Genomic DNA, 21506 nt, shown 5'->3' with positions numbered 1-21506 from the left:
TCAGAAAAAAATCTTTAAATAAATAATGAGTTTGTTCAAAACACACAAGGACATATGATTTTGAAAAGTTAAATTCTTGCCAAAAGAAAATATATACTTTTATCAGTTTTTCTAAAACACAAACCAACTTGGTACTATATGGGTGGCTATGCAGGACATTTCTCAGGGGGGGGGGGCATTATCTTGTTCGAGGGGTGAGACTTCTACACAAACATAATGAATTTAAAATTCTGTCTCAGGAGGGAGGCCATGGTCCCCACTCCCCCTCCTCTACGGATGACTGTGTAACAGGCATGTGGATGTATATTTTAATTTGTATATGATTGTATTACGTGTAGGTCTTTTGTTAGCAGCTACTTCCCAGACTAAGACCAGCTGATTGTCAACTAACCAATCTCATCAATTTAACAGCAGCTATGTTTGTCAATAATGAGAGTTCTCTGAGCAAGCTAGAGTACATAGACCTCATAAAAATGGTTAGATCGAATTGGATAGTATTATACAACAATTTATTGAATAAAAACATTATGAACAGCCACTACAATTTCAATTAGGTATACCATTAGAGCAGTTGATTCTAGTGATATTCCTAATAGGTGAACGTGTCCTGGTACCTTAGAAATGTTGGGTCATCAAGGAATTAGTAAATTGTTTTGAAAATTATCACTCATTTCTTCTGAAACTTTCATACAGTAGACTCCCTCTTATCCGGACTCCTTGGGACCGAGGCCAGTCCGGATAACGGTTTTTCCGGTTAAACCGACGTCCCCAAAATCTCGGACCGTTTAGATGCATAGGTACTCTATACAGTATTTGACCTAAAATTAGGAGAGCATTGTATTTAGACACGTAAACACTGGTCTCAAATCTTTCCCATGAGAACAGTCGTTTCAGTACCACCCACTTCCTGCTGATCTAGTCTGGCTAAACTGATGTGCTAATAAAAAACTATCTGGATAAAGAGATGTCACGTCTACCGAGTGTAGTCCGATTAAACCGATGTCTGGTTAAAAGGTGTCCGGATAAGAGGGAGTCTACTGTATTCTAATTTTTGCATGTAAAAAAAATAATAATGATAAAAACCTGAACTAGCATTACATAATTGGTAATTTTTATCGACCATTTGTCAATGGGGTGTACTGATATACAGTAATATGAAAAGTTGTGAAGCATAATAATAGTAGTTTATAGCTGATAACTTCCATGGTTCTGTTATGTAATGAGGAAAGCAATTTTAAAAATCTGGTAATAACCAGTATGCACCAACTATTGACCTTCACTGTGAGTATCAAATTGTCTGATCCTCGACCTTAACCTTTTATGTAAAAAAAGACACAACAAAAATAAAACATTGAAAATCAAGATTTTTGTGCATATTAAACTATTATTCTTTTTATTTAATTTGTACTGCAATGGTTATGGTAGCTTAGCTGCAAAAAGAATACTTTCTGCTAACATGACTACTAATATGACACCGAATGCAAAATGGAGGTTTTTAGAGTCAAAGATAGTGTTTCAAGTTTCAAGTTCAAGTTTAATTGAAAAAGATTTGAGGACAGCTGAGTATATTTGTGTGTGGTAGTGTGATTGTGTGTGAACTTGTATGTGTGTATTGGAAAGTAGATAGGTTATCTTTTGGGGGGAGGTTGATTGGCGATGGGAGGGGGGAAGGGTCTACTAATTGTCTAAAATTGTCACATTTGCCACATTACCACCAACAAATCTACAGGTTAAGTAAAACAAGTGCCATAAACACCTACTTCCTGGCATTGTCGTGTAATATACTATTACTAGTGCATTTGTTGCTCGAATTCGAGCAATTGCAAAGTATTACAGGCGTTAATTCAAAACGAATAACAGTCATAATTTCTGATATCTTCAAGAGTCAACTCAAAGATAATGTCATCAATCACTCCACTCCAATTATCAAAACTGAAAACGAACTCACTCTGAAAACCAACGCTCTTGTGTTTCATATGTTTACTATGAACAGCTGTAATTAATACAAATTATTCGTCTGTTTAAGCAAACAAAATCCTATCTTCATAAGAAATACATTGGGATTTTGATGGCCTATGGGGCAAAGCCTGAGGACTTTTATTACAGGAAGTTGTGAAAGGGGGCGTCTATTAAAAAAATACTTAATTTTGTTTGACACATCGTTTTAAAAATCAGTCCATTATTAAGGGAGGAGTAGTGTTTCATAGAAATTGCCTTCACGTATTATATATAAGGATATATTTTTTCAGTACGATTCAACTGCTTGGCACGCAAGAAACAAATCAACTATAGATATTAAATAATTATTGTAATTAATGTCATAATATTGTGGTATTAAATTACAACTTGTTTATACATCTTACTAGAACACTTTAGAAGTTTCAGTAAACTCTTATAACTTCAGTCTGCAATCAATCAAAATGTGATAACAGTTTTAAGTACAGTAAAAGTACATTTGCAGCAAATCTAATGTTCTCATAATCAATTGTTTGTAGGATTCTAATTTATTCAACATCCACGTGTCAATATTAACACATAAAATATTTTGTGCAACGTAGGTCCATATATTATCTTGTTCAATATTTTATGAAAAGTGGAATCTTATAACACACAAACAACCAAGGCAAACATCTAAGTAGTTTGAACCAGTATTTTAACCTATCCGAGAACAAGTAAAGATATTATATAGACTTTGACCAAAAATTTAAAATTTTTATTTTTTTTTAAACCTTTGCTGCACAAGTATCAGTCTTACATTGCAAGTAGCCTAGGCCTAATGGAATAATGAATGATTTATGAATATTAATTGATTATTCTTAACTAGGCTGAATTAAGGTTGGTCTACACTAATGGTTAGAGCGTGGGACTTCAGCCCCAAGGTCCTGGGTTCAAATCTTGCCAATCACAACTGGATTTGATCCAAGTGATAATATCTTGTGACCAAGGAATTATTGTTTGTCTTGCGCTATACCAACAGCTTTCTTCTCCATTCAGACGGTTTTTGGAGACGACTTGCTTCATTTCCTCATTTGGGTAACTTACGCGACACCCTGTATATAGGAATTTCATCGAATGGTGTTTTTGGCTTCTGGGGACCCTAAAACAAAAAAGTAAATCGGTCCCGGGTCCAGGTCTTACCATGAGACCTACTGTAATAGTTTGTTCCCTATATGGGAAATTCGCTGAAACGCCACTGGCTCTAGGCTCACCGATACATATGTACACAAAATTGAATCTAATTTCTGTAGGCCTACTTAGCTATAGACACAATCTACAAAACTCACTCTTGGAACTGAAACAATATTAAATATCTATTTTCTATTTATATAATTTAATGAAGAGATCAAGTAAAATTCCAATCTGGATACAGTTAATTACCACAAAGTTTACTTACTTACTCTTACTCCCAGGGCCATGCATATCTAAGAAGATATTTGTCCGCACCAACAAAGCCTCTCCATCTTGCTCTATCCTCTGCATCCTCCTCAGTTGCTCCTAGTTGCTCCATGTCTTTCTTTACTTGGCTCCACCATTTTTGTTTTGGCCTTCCTCTCGGTCGTCTTCCTTCGGGATTTCTTAGTAAAACTAATTTTAACTTATTTTGCTCCTCTCTTCGTAAAACATGTCCAGCCCATCTAACTCTTCTACACTTAAATTCACACACCACATCTGGATCTCTGTAGAGTTCTCTCAGTTCTCTGTTGTGTCTCTTCCTCCATTCACCACCTTCATAAATTGGTCCATAAATTTTTCTTAAAATCTTATTTTCGAATGTGATTAACTTCTTTTCTTCTTTTTTATTTGGTTTCCATGTTTCAGCTCCGTATAATAATACTGGGCTGATTATTGTCTTATAAATTCTAACTTTGGTGTTTTTAGACAGTAACTTAGAGGACATCAGTCTGTTGCAAGCGTAGAAACATCTGTTTGCCAGATTTAGTCTATTTTGAATTTCTATTTCTTCTTTGTTTTCCCTGGATAAGATAACCCCTAAGTACTTAAAATGTTCTACTTTTTCAAATGTATGGTCATCTACCTGCAGTGGGTCTTGGGCTATACCTTGATTTCTTGAAAATTGCATATATTTGGTTTTCCCATCATTTACTTTTAATCCTAATTGTCCTGTTTTGTCCATAAATATTTTTGTTAGTTGGCGTAGGTCCTCTAAAGTTTCTGCAAAAATGACGACATCGTCTGCAAACGCTAATATGTTAATTCTGGAGCCAATTGAAATTACCATTCTTAAATGTGCTGAGTTGTTTTTAAGTTAATCTTTAGGATTAAAATAAACATGATTAATAAACTAGAATTTCCTGTAACTTTTATTCAAATAGAGTTAAATGCCATTTCTAATACAAACATACAAGCCCCCAATGTTGTGGAAACAAAATCTGGGTTGGCTATCCCCCACCTACCAATCCCTCCTTTTGAACTCGTATCAGTACATCCTTCCTTCAAAGTGTTTTAATTGTAGTAAACAAATGTTTCCTTGACTTTAAAAAAAAAATTTCAATGTTGCCAATTGTTACTATCGCTAGACAGAATGCTCGGATGCGTAGGGACAACAATACAGCACGTTTGACATGTAGACAAGCCAAGGTTCATAGTCACAGATAAGCTATTAAAAGCGCACTCATCTCTGGCTTCATCAATGAGGCGCCTTACAAGATAACCTTTGCTGATCCGGAACAAAAGACTGATAAGTCTCCAGTTTCTACGCACATATAGAAAACATATGTTTCTCACGTGTGTTTGGTTGAATTGTAAATAACCAATCTGTTTCATTGGTATAACAGACTCAGTTTCTTATTGATTATCATTTATTCTTTAAATGTTCTTGGCTTCTGTTTGAATATTATTTTTTAACTCCGAAAATCTAAATTTAATGGAAAAATCAACCCAAAATTTTTGTTTTAGCTTGGTAACACCGTAACACTCAGTTAGGTCTGTAATGGTAAAACATAAATTGATATGGTATCTAGTATTTGGTTTAAAAGTTCATAACAGAATAATAATGAAAAATAAAATAATTTTTCTTGTGGTCCCGCCGCCAATTTTCATGAAATTGGTTATGATCGAGTAAATATGTTTATTCAAACAATTTTGTGAACCAGCATGATAGGACTATGGGAACAGAGGTGTTATGGTGTAAAAATAGATTTTTCCAATTTTTGATCCTATAGAATAAGGAAATGTAGCAATTTCTTTCAAAAATTTATTTTTTATAGCTAAAAAAAACAAACAATTTAGTATTGAAGCGTTGTTGGTTTCAATGTTATTAGTATGGAAAATAAGTAAATAATTGTTGTAGTCTTCTGCTTATAAACACTTTGATCAAATTTGGACATTTTTTATATCTGAACTAGCCGCTATACCCCGTGCCTTGCAACGAGGTCAAGATGCAGAAGAGAACATTTTGGTTCCTTGAAAATAATGGCAAGCAGCTTGAGAACGCTAAAGAGAACAATCATTATGTTCCCTTAGATCTGATGTATGTATATGTAGCCTACTTTTATTAATTTACTATTAGTATTAACTGGCTGCATAAACATAACTGAAAAAGTCCATCCATTCCATGACTGGGACTGGTGGCGTCGTCCTGTAATCCAGCTACTAGGAGGTCACGAATTGTGGATATTTATAGGCATGCACTGTGGATGTGTGTGGATTGACGTCCGCACGGGTGAGTATTACGACTATCCACAGTACTATCCTGATAATTAGACCAATTCGTATATACCAAAAAGGCAAAAATGTGGTTCGGATTCCACTATAAACTGTAGGTCCCTTAGTTGCCATTAGCTGTATGGGCTATTAATTAACAGCTGTGTCTAAGGAATATGTCGGACATAGTCACTAACAAGACTACAAGAACGCGTCACTCAACCTACACTCATCTCCATTCATACTTGGCTTAAAATACCTACTTTGTATGGTCGCCATTTCATTGAAAAGTATAAAGTATGTATCACAGCTTTTTGTTTCTGCTTGGTACAAATTAGCTGTTGTCATAAATTTAAACAATTAATAGCACCCTGTTGGTAAACCCATTCCTTTTTAATGCTATTAACCAATACAGTTGAATCAAATTCTTTAGTTGAAACAGCCGTAAAATTCTTTAATTCCAAGTACTCCAGAGAAGTTAGCCTATATAAGTAACTCCAGAGCCACTGGGGCGGAGCCGTTTAGATATATCACGAAATTGATGGTAAAATAAACCTATTCCATGAGATTCTACACATATGTACCAAATTTCGTGGCCATCGGTCCAGCGGGGTCTGAGATTATCACTGCCAAATATACAAACATACATATAAATCAACATCCTCTGTTATAAAATAAATATTTATTATTTATATATTTTATAAATATAATATAGACTATTATTAAAATTCCACTAAAACAATTCTCTATTACCTTGCCTGTCCTTGCAAGCCCATCTGCCCATGTTTTATAATAGGGATTAAATCTGACACTATAAGGAGAGTTTTTTGTAAAAATATAATCAGGCAAACAGAGGTATTTTTAATATTAGGTCAGTGACAAAAAGGAAATACAAATGCCTATTAAGATAAGTGGTACAAATAATGGTTACAGGTTAAAAAAAAAAATGGTTACAAATCGAATTTGATTTGAACTTGGCGGTTGTTCTGCCAGCTGCTATTGAAGAGGAAATCGTGAATCAAACTCTCAAACTATCTTACAGACTTACCACCTCTTCATGTCAAAATTCTAAACGAAGCAATTAATTAGGAATATAAACTTTGGTAAAATACGTTTATAAATTAAAATAGGCTCAAAAATTAGCACAAAAAATGAATTTGAAATTAAAAAAAATAACATGGGCCTTTATGGGTTGCCATGCAGGTGACGAAATATAAACAGAAAATCAAAACAAACGGAAGAAATTCCAATCACATGTTTTATTCAGCGTGTGGTGAATATTCGTTCAAGTAAGCAGAACGATACAATTGAGATTTGCTTCCTATAATCAATGACGGAAGTTTTTTCAACACTTTTTACAGTAGATTTAAAGAACCGCTTTATTACTCTGATCTGTATTCTCATCCCATTGCGAAGCACGGGCAGAGCAAACTAGTATGTTAAGTTTAAACTTTCAACATTACATAGTTTAGCTCACTGTTTAGCTATACATAACTAAACCAAAGCAAATTTTGTGTTCATATGTTGCCCCACTTGTACCCAGATGACTGTAAATTGACTTTTGAGTCTAGCAGACAAAACCACAAAACTATTGTTTACTTGTCACCAAAACGGCAACGGCGCGCGCGGCACAGCGTATAAACAAAACAAACCAGTGCTCTGCTCTCAAGAAATTGGTATCATGTAAACTAAAGTAGACTGTAACGTGAGTATAGCCAATTTACATCTTCCTTCATCTAATGAATGATACAAAATACATCGTTTGGTTAATTGTTGTCATGTTTTTAATAGCAGTGTGTTTAGGTTAACACCCGCCTGCTGCCTGGTGTTGCACTCATGCACTGAGTAGGATAGGATGTATTGATTTTCTCAAGGAATTAGACCAAACAGTATTTGTTGAAGCAGTCCAGAGTAGTTGTGGTTTAGTTTTAGTTATAATGAAGAAAGTAATCAATTTTGTTAAAGGAAAAAGAGAGGACAGGAAAGATAGGACAGTCAGCAGCAATATATGTGTAGAGATAACAAATCCTTTAGGTCAAAAAGTGCCCAGTGAAGATGAACATATTGTGGGATTGCAGTCAGGATATGGGTACGAAGTTGATTTTAGTGGAAAGGATAAATCTATGACAAAATTACACAAGGCAGCTTGGCAAGGTAATTTGGAGAAGGTGAAAATTCATCTAAAGAAAATTGACATAAATGCTGTTGATGAATATAATAGGACTCCTCTTCATTTAGCTGCGGCTCAGGGACATACAAATGTGGTTTGCTTCCTACTCAATAATAAGGCTATCTCTGATATTAGTGATAGTGATGGAATGACACCATTTTTAAAGGTGAGTATAATAGTTTTTAATAACCCAGTTAAGTTAGTTGTAAGTTGTGTCATTTAGCTGATTTTGACCACATTTAGGCCTATTTTGACTAAAAGTTAAGAGTAGCCTGTTCTGAATATATATTGGACTATATTATGATTGGCTTTTGAGGTAAAAACACATCCTCTCAATCTCACTAGTTTTAAGTGCGTTTTGGGATTTTATAAGAAAAATTCAAATGAATCAAGCAATGACGTACGCTTAAAGATTCTGCAGAAAAGGCGTCTCATTTAAACAGGATTAACTTAAATTATCATTGTTTGGCCTATTATGACAATCTGCTAGACTAGGTATTAAGATCAAACTTAAGTTGTATAAGTTAACACAATACTATGTCCCATTGGAAATCAGAGTTTTTAACCAAATACCTATTAGTTAAAGTTAGGCCCTGTTTTGTCTGTTTACAAAATTTGGTAGAGGCCTACCTCAGTGCTCCATGTATTGAGCAGGCCTACCGTAGGCTATGATAAGTAATTGTTTTTTACCCTTTTCACATTTTTTTTTCATTTATGTAGTTTATTAGGCTAACTTAACGACTTTTAACTCAACCAAAGCTAAGGTAGGCCTACATCTCCTCTCTGCAGTTTTGAGTAGATTTGTTTGACGGCAACCACCATGGTGCATACTTAATAGAGTTAAAAGTAAAACCTTGCTACTAGCATATAAATAGCCCACTTAACATAAATTTTTTGAAAAGGCAACACTGCTAAGGTATATTTTGAGCCACGTGTGATGGACAGGTAGAATAATGTGCCTTGTCATTTAGCTTTGTTATTAAATACGACCAGCTGCTTGGTAAGGAACAACGAGCCCTTTTAAACCTATGTAACTTAAGCCATGATAAGTACACGTTAAGTTAAAAGCTCAATTATTAAGGAAACGGCCCATCTATTGAACTAGTGACATAAGAATTACAAAATACATTTAGAAAATTGACATACAAGAGTACCTGTTGCTATTTTATTGCATAAGTATAAAAAGGAAGAGTCAAGCAAATTTTGGGTGCATAGGCCTACCCTTAAAACATTGCCATTATTGCACTTTTACAACCAGGGTTGCCACCCCTCCCGATTCTGCTGGGACAGTCCTGATTTTGGTTCCTTATGCCCGTATTTAAGCCTATGTTAATCTGGTTGGAGAGGGGCTATGTCCCGATTTTTCCCTTACCTAAGGGGGCAACCCTGCTTACAACATTGCTAAGGGAATAGGCTACATATTGTCAAATTACAAATTATTTTTGTAGGATTTTTTAGGATGACTTTTAACGAGCTCCTTTAAATTGGAGGTGACATTAAGAAAAAAAGATTCTTCAGAGAGGTTTCGGATTCCTATTGCACCAGAAGCCTACATGTAATCCTAATGAGGGTTAAATCTCATAGATGAACGCTTATTTCTTTAACGAACATATGTTATCTGTAAAATAACATAATTTCTAACTAACTGCACAGTACCACTGTCAAACTAAAATTGAATAAGCTATACAGTGCAGGAACTGAGTGTGTGACTTGCTGCCGAGTGTGGCTGGAGCCGGAAGATGATATGAGGAGCATATTTGTCGTCGCAACCTTAAAACCCTTACAGACGTGATTTTCTGTCTGCTGTCTCAGGTGGTTGAAGATCGCATGGCACTTAGTGTGGCTGTCTTCATTTTATTTAATGTTATCCGTTTTTGTATTTTGTCTCGGCGAATAATTCACAAAGTGTGCCCGCAGCCTTAGACCTACTGGAACTCATTACAAACAGTCTTTTTAGTCTCTCGTCAATACTAAAATACTTAAGTTATATTACCCAACAGTCCAATATAATTTCTTCAATTCTTGCTTTCTTTCAGGCTGTAGACTGTGGTGTCAAAGAATGTGTAGGTCTGATGGTTGACAGTGGTGTCAACATTTCTTGTGTTGACAACAATGGAAACACTGCTCTTCACATCACTGCCAGACAGGGGTTTTTCAACATAATGTCCCTGCTGCTCAAACATGGTGCTAATTGTAACAGTGCAAACAACGTAAGTATTATTCACCCATAAAGTACATACCTATACGTAGCACTTCCGGCTGCACACCGGTATCTGTCCTACACTCATTCGAATGAATATATCAATCTATATATCGAATAATCTACATCGATATTTTTCATTCGGATGAGTGTAGGACAAATACTAAAGTGTAGGCGCACTTCCTCTCGTTCGAATAATGATAACCTGAATCTTGTCTAAACCATAATTAAAACTTACAAAAATGAAATACCTTTTGAAACTACCTATACAAATATATACTAGCAAACCCGTCGTGACTTTGCTCACGAAAATTTAAATGAAAAAGTTTATGTTCATCCTGAGTAGGGCCTACACTTCTTGATTTTTTAATTCATTTAACTATAAAAAATCTGTTATGCAGTTAACAAGCCACAAAAATAATGAAGTATAGATGGATAGATTTGCAAAATTAATAACCTACACTTATGTACTAAACATTAATAAAATACATCAAATATATAATACCTGTACAATGCTATTTGAAGCTGTTACAATTTGTTTGTTTGAATGTGGCCAAGGTAGAATGTAGTGTAGTACCAAAATGAAGTAGTTCTTTTGCATTTGTCCACTGGTACAAAAAAGTAGGTGACAGACATTTCTGTTCAATATAAAAATTTATTTTTAATTTTTTTCTTTTATAGCGAAAAATGTTTCTTAAAATAACCAAATCAATTGCGTACACAAGATAGGTCTATAGTAAAACATAACAAACTTACAAACTGATTGTAATTTATATTGCTAGTTTGGCTTACCAAAAAATTGCACTACTTGGTAAGTCTTCAACTTATTTTTAATTCACAAAATATTGACGTATTCAAAATCACTCATCCGTCTGGATGTACATTTTTGAATTTTTCTCCCACTCTTTATTTAATGCTGGTCTGGGGAAGTTAACTGATATTAATTAGTTATAATAGGTATGTGTACGTCAACAACAATTGGTATTCTTATAATTCATTGTTTATCTAAACTTCATAATTAACTTTCAGGCAGGTGAGATGGCACTTCACATTGCTACGGAGCAAGAGCACAGAGACCTTGTGGAACTATTGCTACAAGCTGGTGCCCAGGTACTGTGTAGTTTAGATTAGATTTTTATGATGAGTGTTTGCAAATGAAATGACAGCTTTGTTACTGACTAAGACTATCTGGTTCTTAGGCCAGGATAATTTATTAAACCAATTAGAAAGATCGAATCACTAAAAATATCTTGACGTCTCTCAGGATCAAACTGGAAGCCTTCTGATCACGAGGCAAGAACTATGACAACTCAACTACCCCTGTGGTTCAACAAATACTCTGCAGTAATCAGTTACACACCCAATTTGTTGGTATAAAAAAATCAATTGTATCTCTTTTGAGGGAATAAGCTATTACTGTAGGTCTCATGGTAAGACCTGGTCCCGGACCAATTTCCTTTTTCGTTTTGATGTCCCCATTGGCCAAAAACACCACTGTTCAAGTTCATAAATATATGTGTCCGTTAGCACGATAACTCAAGCAAAAATGATCCGATTTCAATTAAATTTTGTACCTATGTTTATTCGAACAAGTTTGTGAACCAGTATGATTGGACCATGGGAATAGGGTTTTATGGGGTAAAAGTTGGTTTTTCTCGTTTTTGGCCCTTAAAAACATAAAATTTCCCAATTTTTCTCTCTAGACCATTTTGAATAGCTTAAAAACAATTAATGTGGTATATTGAAGTGTTTTTGTATGATTAATGATTATTGGTTACGGGGAAAATTCAAAAAATTTAAAATTCCCATTTTATTCTTATGGAGAATAAGTAAACTGTTGTAGTTTGCTTGCTTATAGATATATTTTTATCAAACTTGGCAGATCTATTTATTTTATACTAAGTTAAGTTATTAATGTTAAAAAACACACTTTATTACCCGCCTTGTAGCAGCAAACCCAGATGTACTCGTTCGTTAAGCCTAATGTTATTGAAATCTATTTAATTGAAAATTAAATCAGGCAAATGGAAATTTGCTTATTCTGCAGGTTTACTACGGTGGGGGTATTTAAAGTTATATTTGGTTAAACTAAACCACCTGTGTGGCGGAACAAATCAGTAATTTTATCAAAATGAAACTAAGAAAATAAATGTAAATAGAGCAAATTGTGTTTGTAAAAGAAAACCCAAATACCCAGAAGCTCAAGGCCATTATAGATTTATGCTGAAATTTAAAGATGTAAATACTGAATAATCCTTTGTGTTAGCCGGTCTTCATCTTATCTTCTTACTAATATTATAAATGTGAAAGTTTGTGTGTTTGTTTATTTGTTTGTTTGTTTGTTTGTTTGAAGTTCAATCACGCATAAACCACTGGACGGATTGGGCTGAAATTTGGCATGATGATAGCTCACATTCCTGATTAACATATAGGCATATTCTTATCTCAAAAATCCTTTCGGGCTCCGCCCCAGTGGCTCTGCAGTTCCCCATGTTATCCTTATGAGTATTCATATTTAAAGGGAACTAGTGTACATGTTGCTCGAAATCGAGCAATTGCAAAGTACAGGAGTTACATATAAACGAATGACTTGTTTAAAAACTAATAACAGTCATAATTTCCGATGATTTTAAAAGAGTCAACTAAAAGTTTATAAACTAATGGAAATACTCACAATTTACATAACAGTCCTATTCCAGTTTAAGTTTAAAGGGTTAATTTTTAACTTTCTAACTGCCTATGAACAGGAAAAGGTAAGCTTACAGTTTAAGTCAACGTAAAAAGGCTGTCAGCTTTTATAATGTACAATACCTAAGTTATTTAGCCAATTTGTAGACCAAAATTTAAGGTGTAGGACTTTAAACTCTACAGAACAGAGTTAGGCAAAAACTGGCAGAACCCTGAAATGGTGTTATTTATCATAGGCATACTCATGCCAAATCCTTAAAATACAAATTCAATAATTAATAAATTATATATCATTAAACACAAACCAAAAAACTATACACATTTTTAATACAACATAGATAATTTACACATTGACTGTTTACAATTAACATATGTTCTTCTTCTCACTTTTAATTTTTGCTTCGCAACGGGAAAAATCTGTTTCCTAATCATTGAAATAGATTTATAATAAATAATCTATCATAAAGTTTAAGATTAAATAAACCTACCACATAGCTGTTTTTTTTTTTTTTTTATCAGCTGTCTGAAATTGTGAAATAGGCATTTGACAGTTCTGGTTGTTTACATTTAAATGTTAAAGCAAATGTAAACGTCGTGAATTTTCTCATGCTTCCATGGAGACCAATTATTAATATTTAATTTCTGACAACAGCTGAAGTTTCAAAACAATGATTGTTTCCCATGTTAATCTTATGGAGAAATACGAAACTTTAAAGGGCCCCAGGGCCTCACTCTCTAATTATTTCCCTAAAAAGAAAGTTTCCTGCACAACTTCACGTTACGCTCTTTCCAATGACACCAAAAACATGTCAATCGGTTCAGTAGTTTCGGAGGAGTAATTGTCACAAAAAACCTGCTTGCGTATTAAATAAGTAATAGATTAAAGAATTTAGTCAGCTGTTCCAACTAAAAAATTTGGTTCTATGATATACAAAAGCATTAAAAAGTTATACAATTTACCAACAGGGTGCAGCACAAAAATTTTTTAGCATTGATGTAAAAAGGTGAATTGAACCATAGACAAATAGAATAAATATAGACTGTCAAAGGAAGGTTTCGGCGCCCACCGCTAGGTTTGCCGTGTAGTTAATGCCGTGTGTTAGCGGTGTGCACACCGCTGCAGACGAGGAGCGCAGGAGCCGTATGTGACCAGCTGACGCTGCAGCGGTATGCGCCGTAACTACACGGCAAACCTAGCGGCGGACGCCAGAACTTATGCTAACCGCAGCACAGCTGACGGTCTATATTTATTCTATTTGTCTATGATTGAACTAAGCAGCAACAAAAAACTGTGATACGCAATGAGAACTGTCAAAAAAGGACTGTTTACAGTTATGTTTATGTTTTTAATGTCATGAATAATTTGTGATTATTTGTGAATTCGTAATTGTTTCTTTTTATTTATTGTTTAGGTGAAGTGGTAGAACATTTTGGCTATGGTAGATGTGTTTTTACCATTAGTTACAAGTTTACCATTAGTATACCGTCAATTTAAAGAAGCAAATTTTATCAAACTTTGTCCTCCCCCATTGCAAACGCAAAGCTTGGGTATTATAACTGCAATAAGCATTTTAAACTTATATGCCAACCCCGTACGAAGGACGTGTACTCTGCTAGTAATCCATAGCCTATTTGTGTAAAATTTCAACCCTCTAGGTTCAGTAAGTTTTGAGTTCTCACAATAGACACACAGAAAACAGATAACACAACTACAATATGTAGGCTAACTTTAAATGTAGCCTAACTCAAAAATATTTCTTATCAAATGAAAAAAAAGGAGGAAAAAATTGTATTCAAATATTGTTCTCAAATTTGTTTAAATGAATTTATTTTTTTGTCCGATTTTTGATTTATTATTTAGTACCAGGGGACAGAGCATTGCTCGAGGAGTTTGATTTGTTTAAGAAGAGGTTACAAAAATAAAACCTTTAAGCCTTCAAATATTTTCAGTTTTGCTATGATTAATTAAGCTGTAAAGTCAATTCCTTTTCGGTCGAAATTCACTCATTCTTAATTTACCTAACAAACTTTTTCATGTAGACAAGCAATCTATATTGAAAATTGCTACATTAAACTTCAATATCAAAACTCATGAGATGCATAACATTTTTTGGCCGTTATTGCGTTAGCCACTGGGATCGCGGAACGTCGCAACTAATTACGGGATTGTGGAACAACGCATCAATTCCGGGGGCACATTGTCGAAAACTACAAAACGTCCTTGGCCTTTCCTCTAGACTTTTAGTTAAATATTAGATGTTTTGCAGTTACGTTTTTGAACAGTCGTAATTATCCCTTTGGTTAGTAATACATTATACACCCCAAATTTATTATATAATCAATGCTCAATAGCATTCATAGAAATGTCCTTTTTCCTTTGTACTGTATTTTGTAGTTTGCTACTGTACTGTAGATAATTTTTTACAAGCATATGTTACAATTCAATTGTTTACATTTTCGTAAAACTGCCATAGATACTTGACAGTCCATACTACTAATGTTAAAAATATTATAATTTCATTTTTAGTTTTTAAAGAAAAAAATAATTTTCCCAGAACAGAGCCTAGCATGGATATTGTTTTTAGCCTAAAACTAAGACATTTCTAACAATTTGGAGGAATTCATAGGAGCCGTTTTTGAAATAATTGAGCGCAAACGTTAGTTACTCATATTATAGTATAGATTTATTTTAACCCACAAACGATATTGCAGGTAAATGTTGTTGATGCTGAAAACCGCACACCTCTCATGCTAGCGGCCCGTGTTGGACAGTCATCCATTGTGTCACTGCTGTTGAAGTACGGGGCTTCTCTTGACGCTTGTGACAACAACGGTAACTACAGTAATATTTAGCAAGAGTATATGGATAATTTTCAACTTTTTAATGTTAAAATATTAACAAGTATATAATTTGTTGCCATTCATCTTCTATCAAACTACCAGTAACCAGATACTTGGATAAGTAGGTATTTTAAGCCAAGTATGAATGGAGATGAGTGTAGGATGAGTGGCGCGATCTTGTAGTCTTGTTACATATTCCTTAGACACAGCTGTTAATTAATAGCCCATATAGCTAATGGCAACTAAGGGACCTACAGTTTATAGTGGAATCCGAACCACATTTTGCCTTGGCTAGTGCGGACGTTAATCCACACCAGGGAGTATCGCATCCACAGTGCATTTCTATAAATACCCATAATTCGTGACCTCCTAGTAGCTGGATTACAGGACGACACCACCGTCCCAGTCTATAATGAATGTGTTATCAAACTGTTATAAAAGAACTATTTTTAATCTTTTTTAATTTTTTAAATATTTCAATACAATTATAAAAATGTTTATATAGCAACAACATTTCACTAGATTCTTTTTTTATTAGACAACATCCTCTTTAATATAAAGTTTACAAACAGTACCTATGGTAATGTAAATTCAAGTCTGTTGCTAAGCAAATGTAAAGTAATTAATTCAAAATAACAACAAGGAACAATTAGGTGCATTTAAAACCGTGGTGGTAGAATGTAAGCTGTAGTAAGTTGAGAGTGAGCTACAAGGAAAAATGCGGGTGGAGTAGAAGAGGGCGGGTGGAGTAGAAAAGTACGTGCAGAGAAGAAAGCGGATGGTGGCCCACGTAAAGAGCTATGGAGAAGAGTACGAGCAGAAAAGAAGAGAGCGGACAGCGGCGGTGGCCCACGTGGAGAGCTACGAAGAAGAGTGCGAGCAGAAAAGAAGAGAGCGGATGGCAGCGACGGTGGCCCACGAGGAGAGCTACGGATAAGAGTACGAGCAGAAAAGAAAAGAGCGGACGGCAGCGATGGTGGCCCACATGGAGAGCTACGGAGAAGAGTACGAGCAGAAAAGAAGAGAGCGGGCAGCGGCGGCGGTGGCCCACGTGGAGAGCTACGGAGAAGAGTACGTGTAGAAAAAAAGAGCGCGGACGGCGGCGATGGTGGCCCACGTGGAGAGCTACGGAGAACAGGACATGCAGAGAAGAAGAGAGCAGACGGTGGCCTACGTGGAGAGCTACGGAGTAGAGTTCGAGCAGAAAAGAACAGAGCGGACGGCGGCGACAGTGGCCCACGTGGAGAGCTACGGGGAAGAGTACGAGCAGTAAAGAAGACAGTGGACGGTGGCGATGGTGGCCCACGTGGAGAGCTACGGAGAAGAGGACAAGCAGAGAAGAAGAGAGCAGATAGAGGCTCACGTGGAGGACTTCAGTTTGTAAGCACTGTTGGTGCTAGAGATTTGTTTATACCACCACAAAAATAAATTGTTCCTTCGTATTCTATGTTTTATGCCTGCGATTTTAAGGTTGGAAGTCTTAGTTAAGAAAATGGAGAATATCGGAAATTAGCTTACGTAATGTTGAGAAGATAGCCCAATTTGAAACTTGTGAACCTGTGCGGCTCAAAATAACATATGAAATAATCTGATATATTTTAGAAAACAAATTCATAGTGTTATTTAGGATTTTTTGAGAGGATAGCAGGCTTACCTGAAGGGGAAAGAGTCCAAACTGGCACAGGAAACACAAAACTTTACAACTATAGCCTGCCATCCTCTCAAAAAATCCTTAATACCTAGGCCCTTGTGCTTTATGCTACACCCTTAACCTCAAATTCATAGTGTTATTTATTAGTCGAAAATAAAATACAGTAATAGCCTTAGAAGGGAGGCGGTTCAGCCATTTTCTAGCTGCATGTGTCATATATTTTAGTAAAATAATAAGTTTTCAAGTAAATACCTCCCATGTTATCTTTATGGAGAAAAAACTTACTTTAAGGCTGAATTTAAGGCTCACACCCTTACCAACGACTTTATTTAAAATACAATACTTGTTCACTGGTTATATCAATTACATATGGTAGTCCTTTAACTTTTATTAATCTTGTTATTCTCACCTATTAAAATTGTGCATTTTCCCAACTCCTCTCTTTTCTTTTTTTTTACAATATCAGGAACTTATTTTGAGAATGACATGTTGCCTAAAAATCATCAACTATGTATGAAGCATCTAGGGCCTCAGTTTGCCCCTTCTACATAAGATAACACCTTACTGCACGACAATTAAAAATATTGTATACTCAAATGTTGATGTTTGTAAAATGAGGTGAATGCTTCAGGATGGACTGCAGAAGACTATTCAATGATAGGTGGTCATGAACAGCTTTCATTGGAGCTGAAGATTCCTGGCAGCTCCTCTGGTCCTTCTACTATTGTGGTTGTGGAAGACAAAGAGGTACACAGCTCTGACCACAATACCACGGAGACTGTCGAGGATCCATCCCAAGTAAGTATGAAACTGGTTACAATCTGATCAGTCACAAGTTCCTCCTTGTATGTTTTCTTTGTCCATTTTACCTATTTAAAGTGTGCTCAATACTAAAACTATTTGCTGTAAAAAAATCCACCCCAACAAAATGCGTTTCTGTTGTATCTAACAATAGAGTTTGACATTAGGAAGTATTGCAGATGCAATGATGTTTGAAACTTAGTTACACAATTCATTTTTGACAAATTATTTATATAGGTCCCGATGACTGAACCTGTAGAGATTCAAGATGAAGTAGACCCTGAAGACGATTGTGGGGAATCTCAAACGGTTAAATCTCCAACATATGTAAGTTTAAATTTTGATAAACTCATAATCAATAAGTTTAGTAGTATCAGGTAAAAATGCATCTTCATAATTGCCCTGCAAAGTTAAATTTAAAAGAAATGTAATTTCTATTATATATATTAATAGGCATTTCTATTATTTTAGACACCAATAAAGTTATACCAGTTTTTTTTGGCAATTTGTATTCAAAATTATTTTGGTTATTAGTCTTAGGATTAAGCCTAATGTAAAGTTTCATAAAGTTGAGTTGGGATATTATCTTTTGCTCTCCCAATGTGAATTGGTTAATAAAAAAATTGTAAGGACTTAAAAAAACCATCTGTAGACCAAATTTTATAATTTAAATTCTGTTTGGACCAATAGCAGAGCCAACCACTTCACCTCTGTTAACACAAGGATATTATTAGGAAACGACACTAATTTAAAGTTTTATCTTACTGAAACCTACTACATCTAGAATAATGCAACACAATGTAATAATTGTGAAAAGCAATGAATAAAAATGAATAAATACATTTTGTCAGAATTAGTAGGCAGCAACAAAATTGAGTGTTTTGATATGAGGCAAAAATACTATTTAGAGCTTCTACCTGAGGCAAAATCTCAACTTGAGAGTGCTGCATCAGACTAAAGACAATTCACTGAAGACTTGGGCTTCACTAGACAGGAATCGAAACGGATGATAGACGGAAAGCAAGGACAAGAACCACACAAAGTCTGGCACTGAGGCTATACTAAACGGGACTAGGAATGGCAACTGCCATGTATAATTTCTATTGTGAGGTTGCCCTTGTAGCTCGCTGAACAATTTCTGACTGAGCGTCCTTTGTGTCCAACCTGAAAGTTTTGTCTGGATCCTTTCCCTTTCCTTACCTGCGTAGGGCAGCCCATGAGAACCATTACGACAGACAGTGAAAAAAACCCCTTGACAAGAAAATGTCGATTGACTGCTCTTTTGAGCATTCAATTGTTTCTAGGAGTGACTTAGTGTCGCAAGTAGCTTCGCTGGGTGTTATGTCCCAGAATCTTAGGAGAAAGCATTCACCAGAAACTTTCCTGTCCTTTTCCTTCCCATGTCCTTTCTTGTGTAGTGAGTGTAGATCAAGCTTAAATCTCCAACGAGGGAAACAACACCAATCAGTCACACCCAACAAGGCAAAAACTCCATTGGGTGCTTTTGTAAGAACGATTTGGTCAATCAATCATGTAACAGCAATTTTTTTAACTTTAAAATATCGAAATACATGTTTATATGCGTGTATATGTAACGCCTTACTGAATCAAAATTTTCTAATTGGTTTTTCACAGTTGATGAATTTATGCTTACATTGTTCACCCTAATAAAGGCCAATGTGATATACATATGTTTTGAATTATGAAATGCAAAGGCTCTTGATCCAATAGTGTCGCATACAAACTAACTGCTCTCTTACACTCGCTGTTATGGTGGTTGGCTAGTAGCTTTGCCGTAACGGTTGCAGACTTCGCTGGTTGCGGAGGAGGAACCGCAAGATTCCCCCCGCTCCTGCATCACCCCCCCTCCCCTCAACCCCCCTCGCAGTTGGGAGATCATACAAGCTGGGATGATAGATGAGACGCAGGTACCGGTATGTCTAGATGTTGCGTCCACATTCAGTTATGTTTGTTTTACCTTACACTCATCATTTCTGTAATAGATGTGATTTTTCGGCTTGGCTTTGGTTGGGCTAATTCGTTTTTTTGATTGAGTTATTCTTACTTTATTTCAATCTTTTGGTGTTAGTAAATAGTATTTTTTCAGGAAGCAAGACCTAAAAAAGGCCTCTTCTTGTAAAGAATATTTACAGGAACTGAAAAAGAAACTCCCAGCAGTTTTGCAAGTTCATTTTCCATGGCTTTACAAATTCCAGCTAAACTTTGGTTAAGTGAAAATTTATTTTTTTGAATATAGAAAAATGTTAGGTTCTCTCTTTTGAACTGTCTAAGTTAATATATTTTTGGTTAATGTTTAAAAAAAAAGTTGAACTTATTAAATTCAGAGCACACTCAAAACCTGAAGCATTAACTTTTTGATTTGGCAGGCAATCTCATACTTAAATATTAAATTTTAATTTTTTTGTATTTCAGTCACGATAAATTATCAGTCTATTGAACCGATAGGCCTATTTTGCATGCTAGTGTTTTATTGCTGTGTTTTATTTTTTTTATTTCATTAGATATTTCTGTAAAGTATATAATATTTTTTACCCCACAGATATGAAAGAAATACTTATTTTCAGGTAAGACGCCGCAGCTTAATGGCCCTAGGAACTCTGGAATCGCATCGAAATAGTTTTGTTGAGAATGGAAATGGAAATGGAAATGGCAATACGAACATTAATGGAAATAGTATGGGTGACGACTTGGAAGCGTTTGATCACTCTTTTATTCCACCAGCAGTCAACAGTAAGTCTAACCGCATTAAGCAACTCAGGTTTGACGGACTCTGAAGTACCATGTGGGGAGCGCAAAAAGCCCATCAGTGGCTGACGTGCAACAGGACAAGGTCCGCCCCTACAGAATCAATCAATCAATCAATCAAATCTAACCGCCCCTTGATATTTTTAATGTTTTTCTTAGCATGTATTAAGAAATGTTCACTAAAGATCTGGTTAAGAAATTTGCACTAAAGATCTGGTGTCAAATCTTGTGACCTTTTGTCTGCTAGTTTCCTTTGTCTTCACAGTGACTACATTAGAACATCAAGAGCAAAAGGCAAAAAGGTAAATTAGCTATAATGTTTTTGAAAATAGATCGGCTTTACAAAGGGTTTTTTGTTCAAACATTCCTGTTAATTTGATGATATGTTACAGTCATGAACATGGAGGATGGCATGGACGACATCAGAGTTGAGTCGGACGCAGACTGGGACAGTGATGATAGTCTGCCACTCGACCGCAGCCTGCCTCCACCTCCAGACTTTCCAGACTCCTCCCTGGAGTCCTTCCTCCCACTGCCCGAGCTGGTTCTCACCCCAGACCCTTCCCTTCCTCCACAAATCCCGGAGCTCATCATCACGCCAGACCGCCGGAGTAGGATAACACTGGAGCGCACTCCGTCCCTAGATCTGACCGACAGTGATATAATGGTGTGTATGCTCATCTGAGTTGCTTTCAACTGCAATAATCATTTTTGTCTTCGGCCAT

The 21506-nt window shown here is 35.6% G+C and overlaps 1 protein-coding gene across 1 annotated transcript in view; it reads left to right on the top strand.

Annotated features, from left to right (window-relative positions):
• The first annotated feature begins 7379 nt into the window (after nucleotides 1-7379).
• LOC128992943 (ankycorbin-like) overlaps nucleotides 7380-21506 on the top strand; it is a 31680-nt gene continuing 17553 nt past the window's right edge. The window contains 9 exon segments of the mRNA XM_054416689.1: nucleotides 7380-8000; nucleotides 9871-10044; nucleotides 11064-11144; nucleotides 15435-15555; nucleotides 17846-18012; nucleotides 18253-18342; nucleotides 19824-19949; nucleotides 20601-20766; nucleotides 21174-21448. Coding sequence (XP_054272664.1) covers nucleotides 7602-8000; nucleotides 9871-10044; nucleotides 11064-11144; nucleotides 15435-15555; nucleotides 17846-18012; nucleotides 18253-18342; nucleotides 19824-19949; nucleotides 20601-20766; nucleotides 21174-21448 — 1599 coding nt within the window. The 5' untranslated portion in view covers nucleotides 7380-7601.

Source organism: Macrosteles quadrilineatus, unplaced genomic scaffold, assembly GCF_028750875.1.
Source record: "Macrosteles quadrilineatus isolate MER2022 unplaced genomic scaffold, UCM_ALF_1.0 Scaffold_4__1_contigs__length_99947679, whole genome shotgun sequence".
In the NCBI taxonomy this organism is placed as follows: domain Eukaryota; kingdom Metazoa; phylum Arthropoda; class Insecta; order Hemiptera; family Cicadellidae; genus Macrosteles; species Macrosteles quadrilineatus.
Note: the sequence above shows the minus strand (reverse complement) of the source record. Positions and strands in the feature narration are given on the sequence as shown.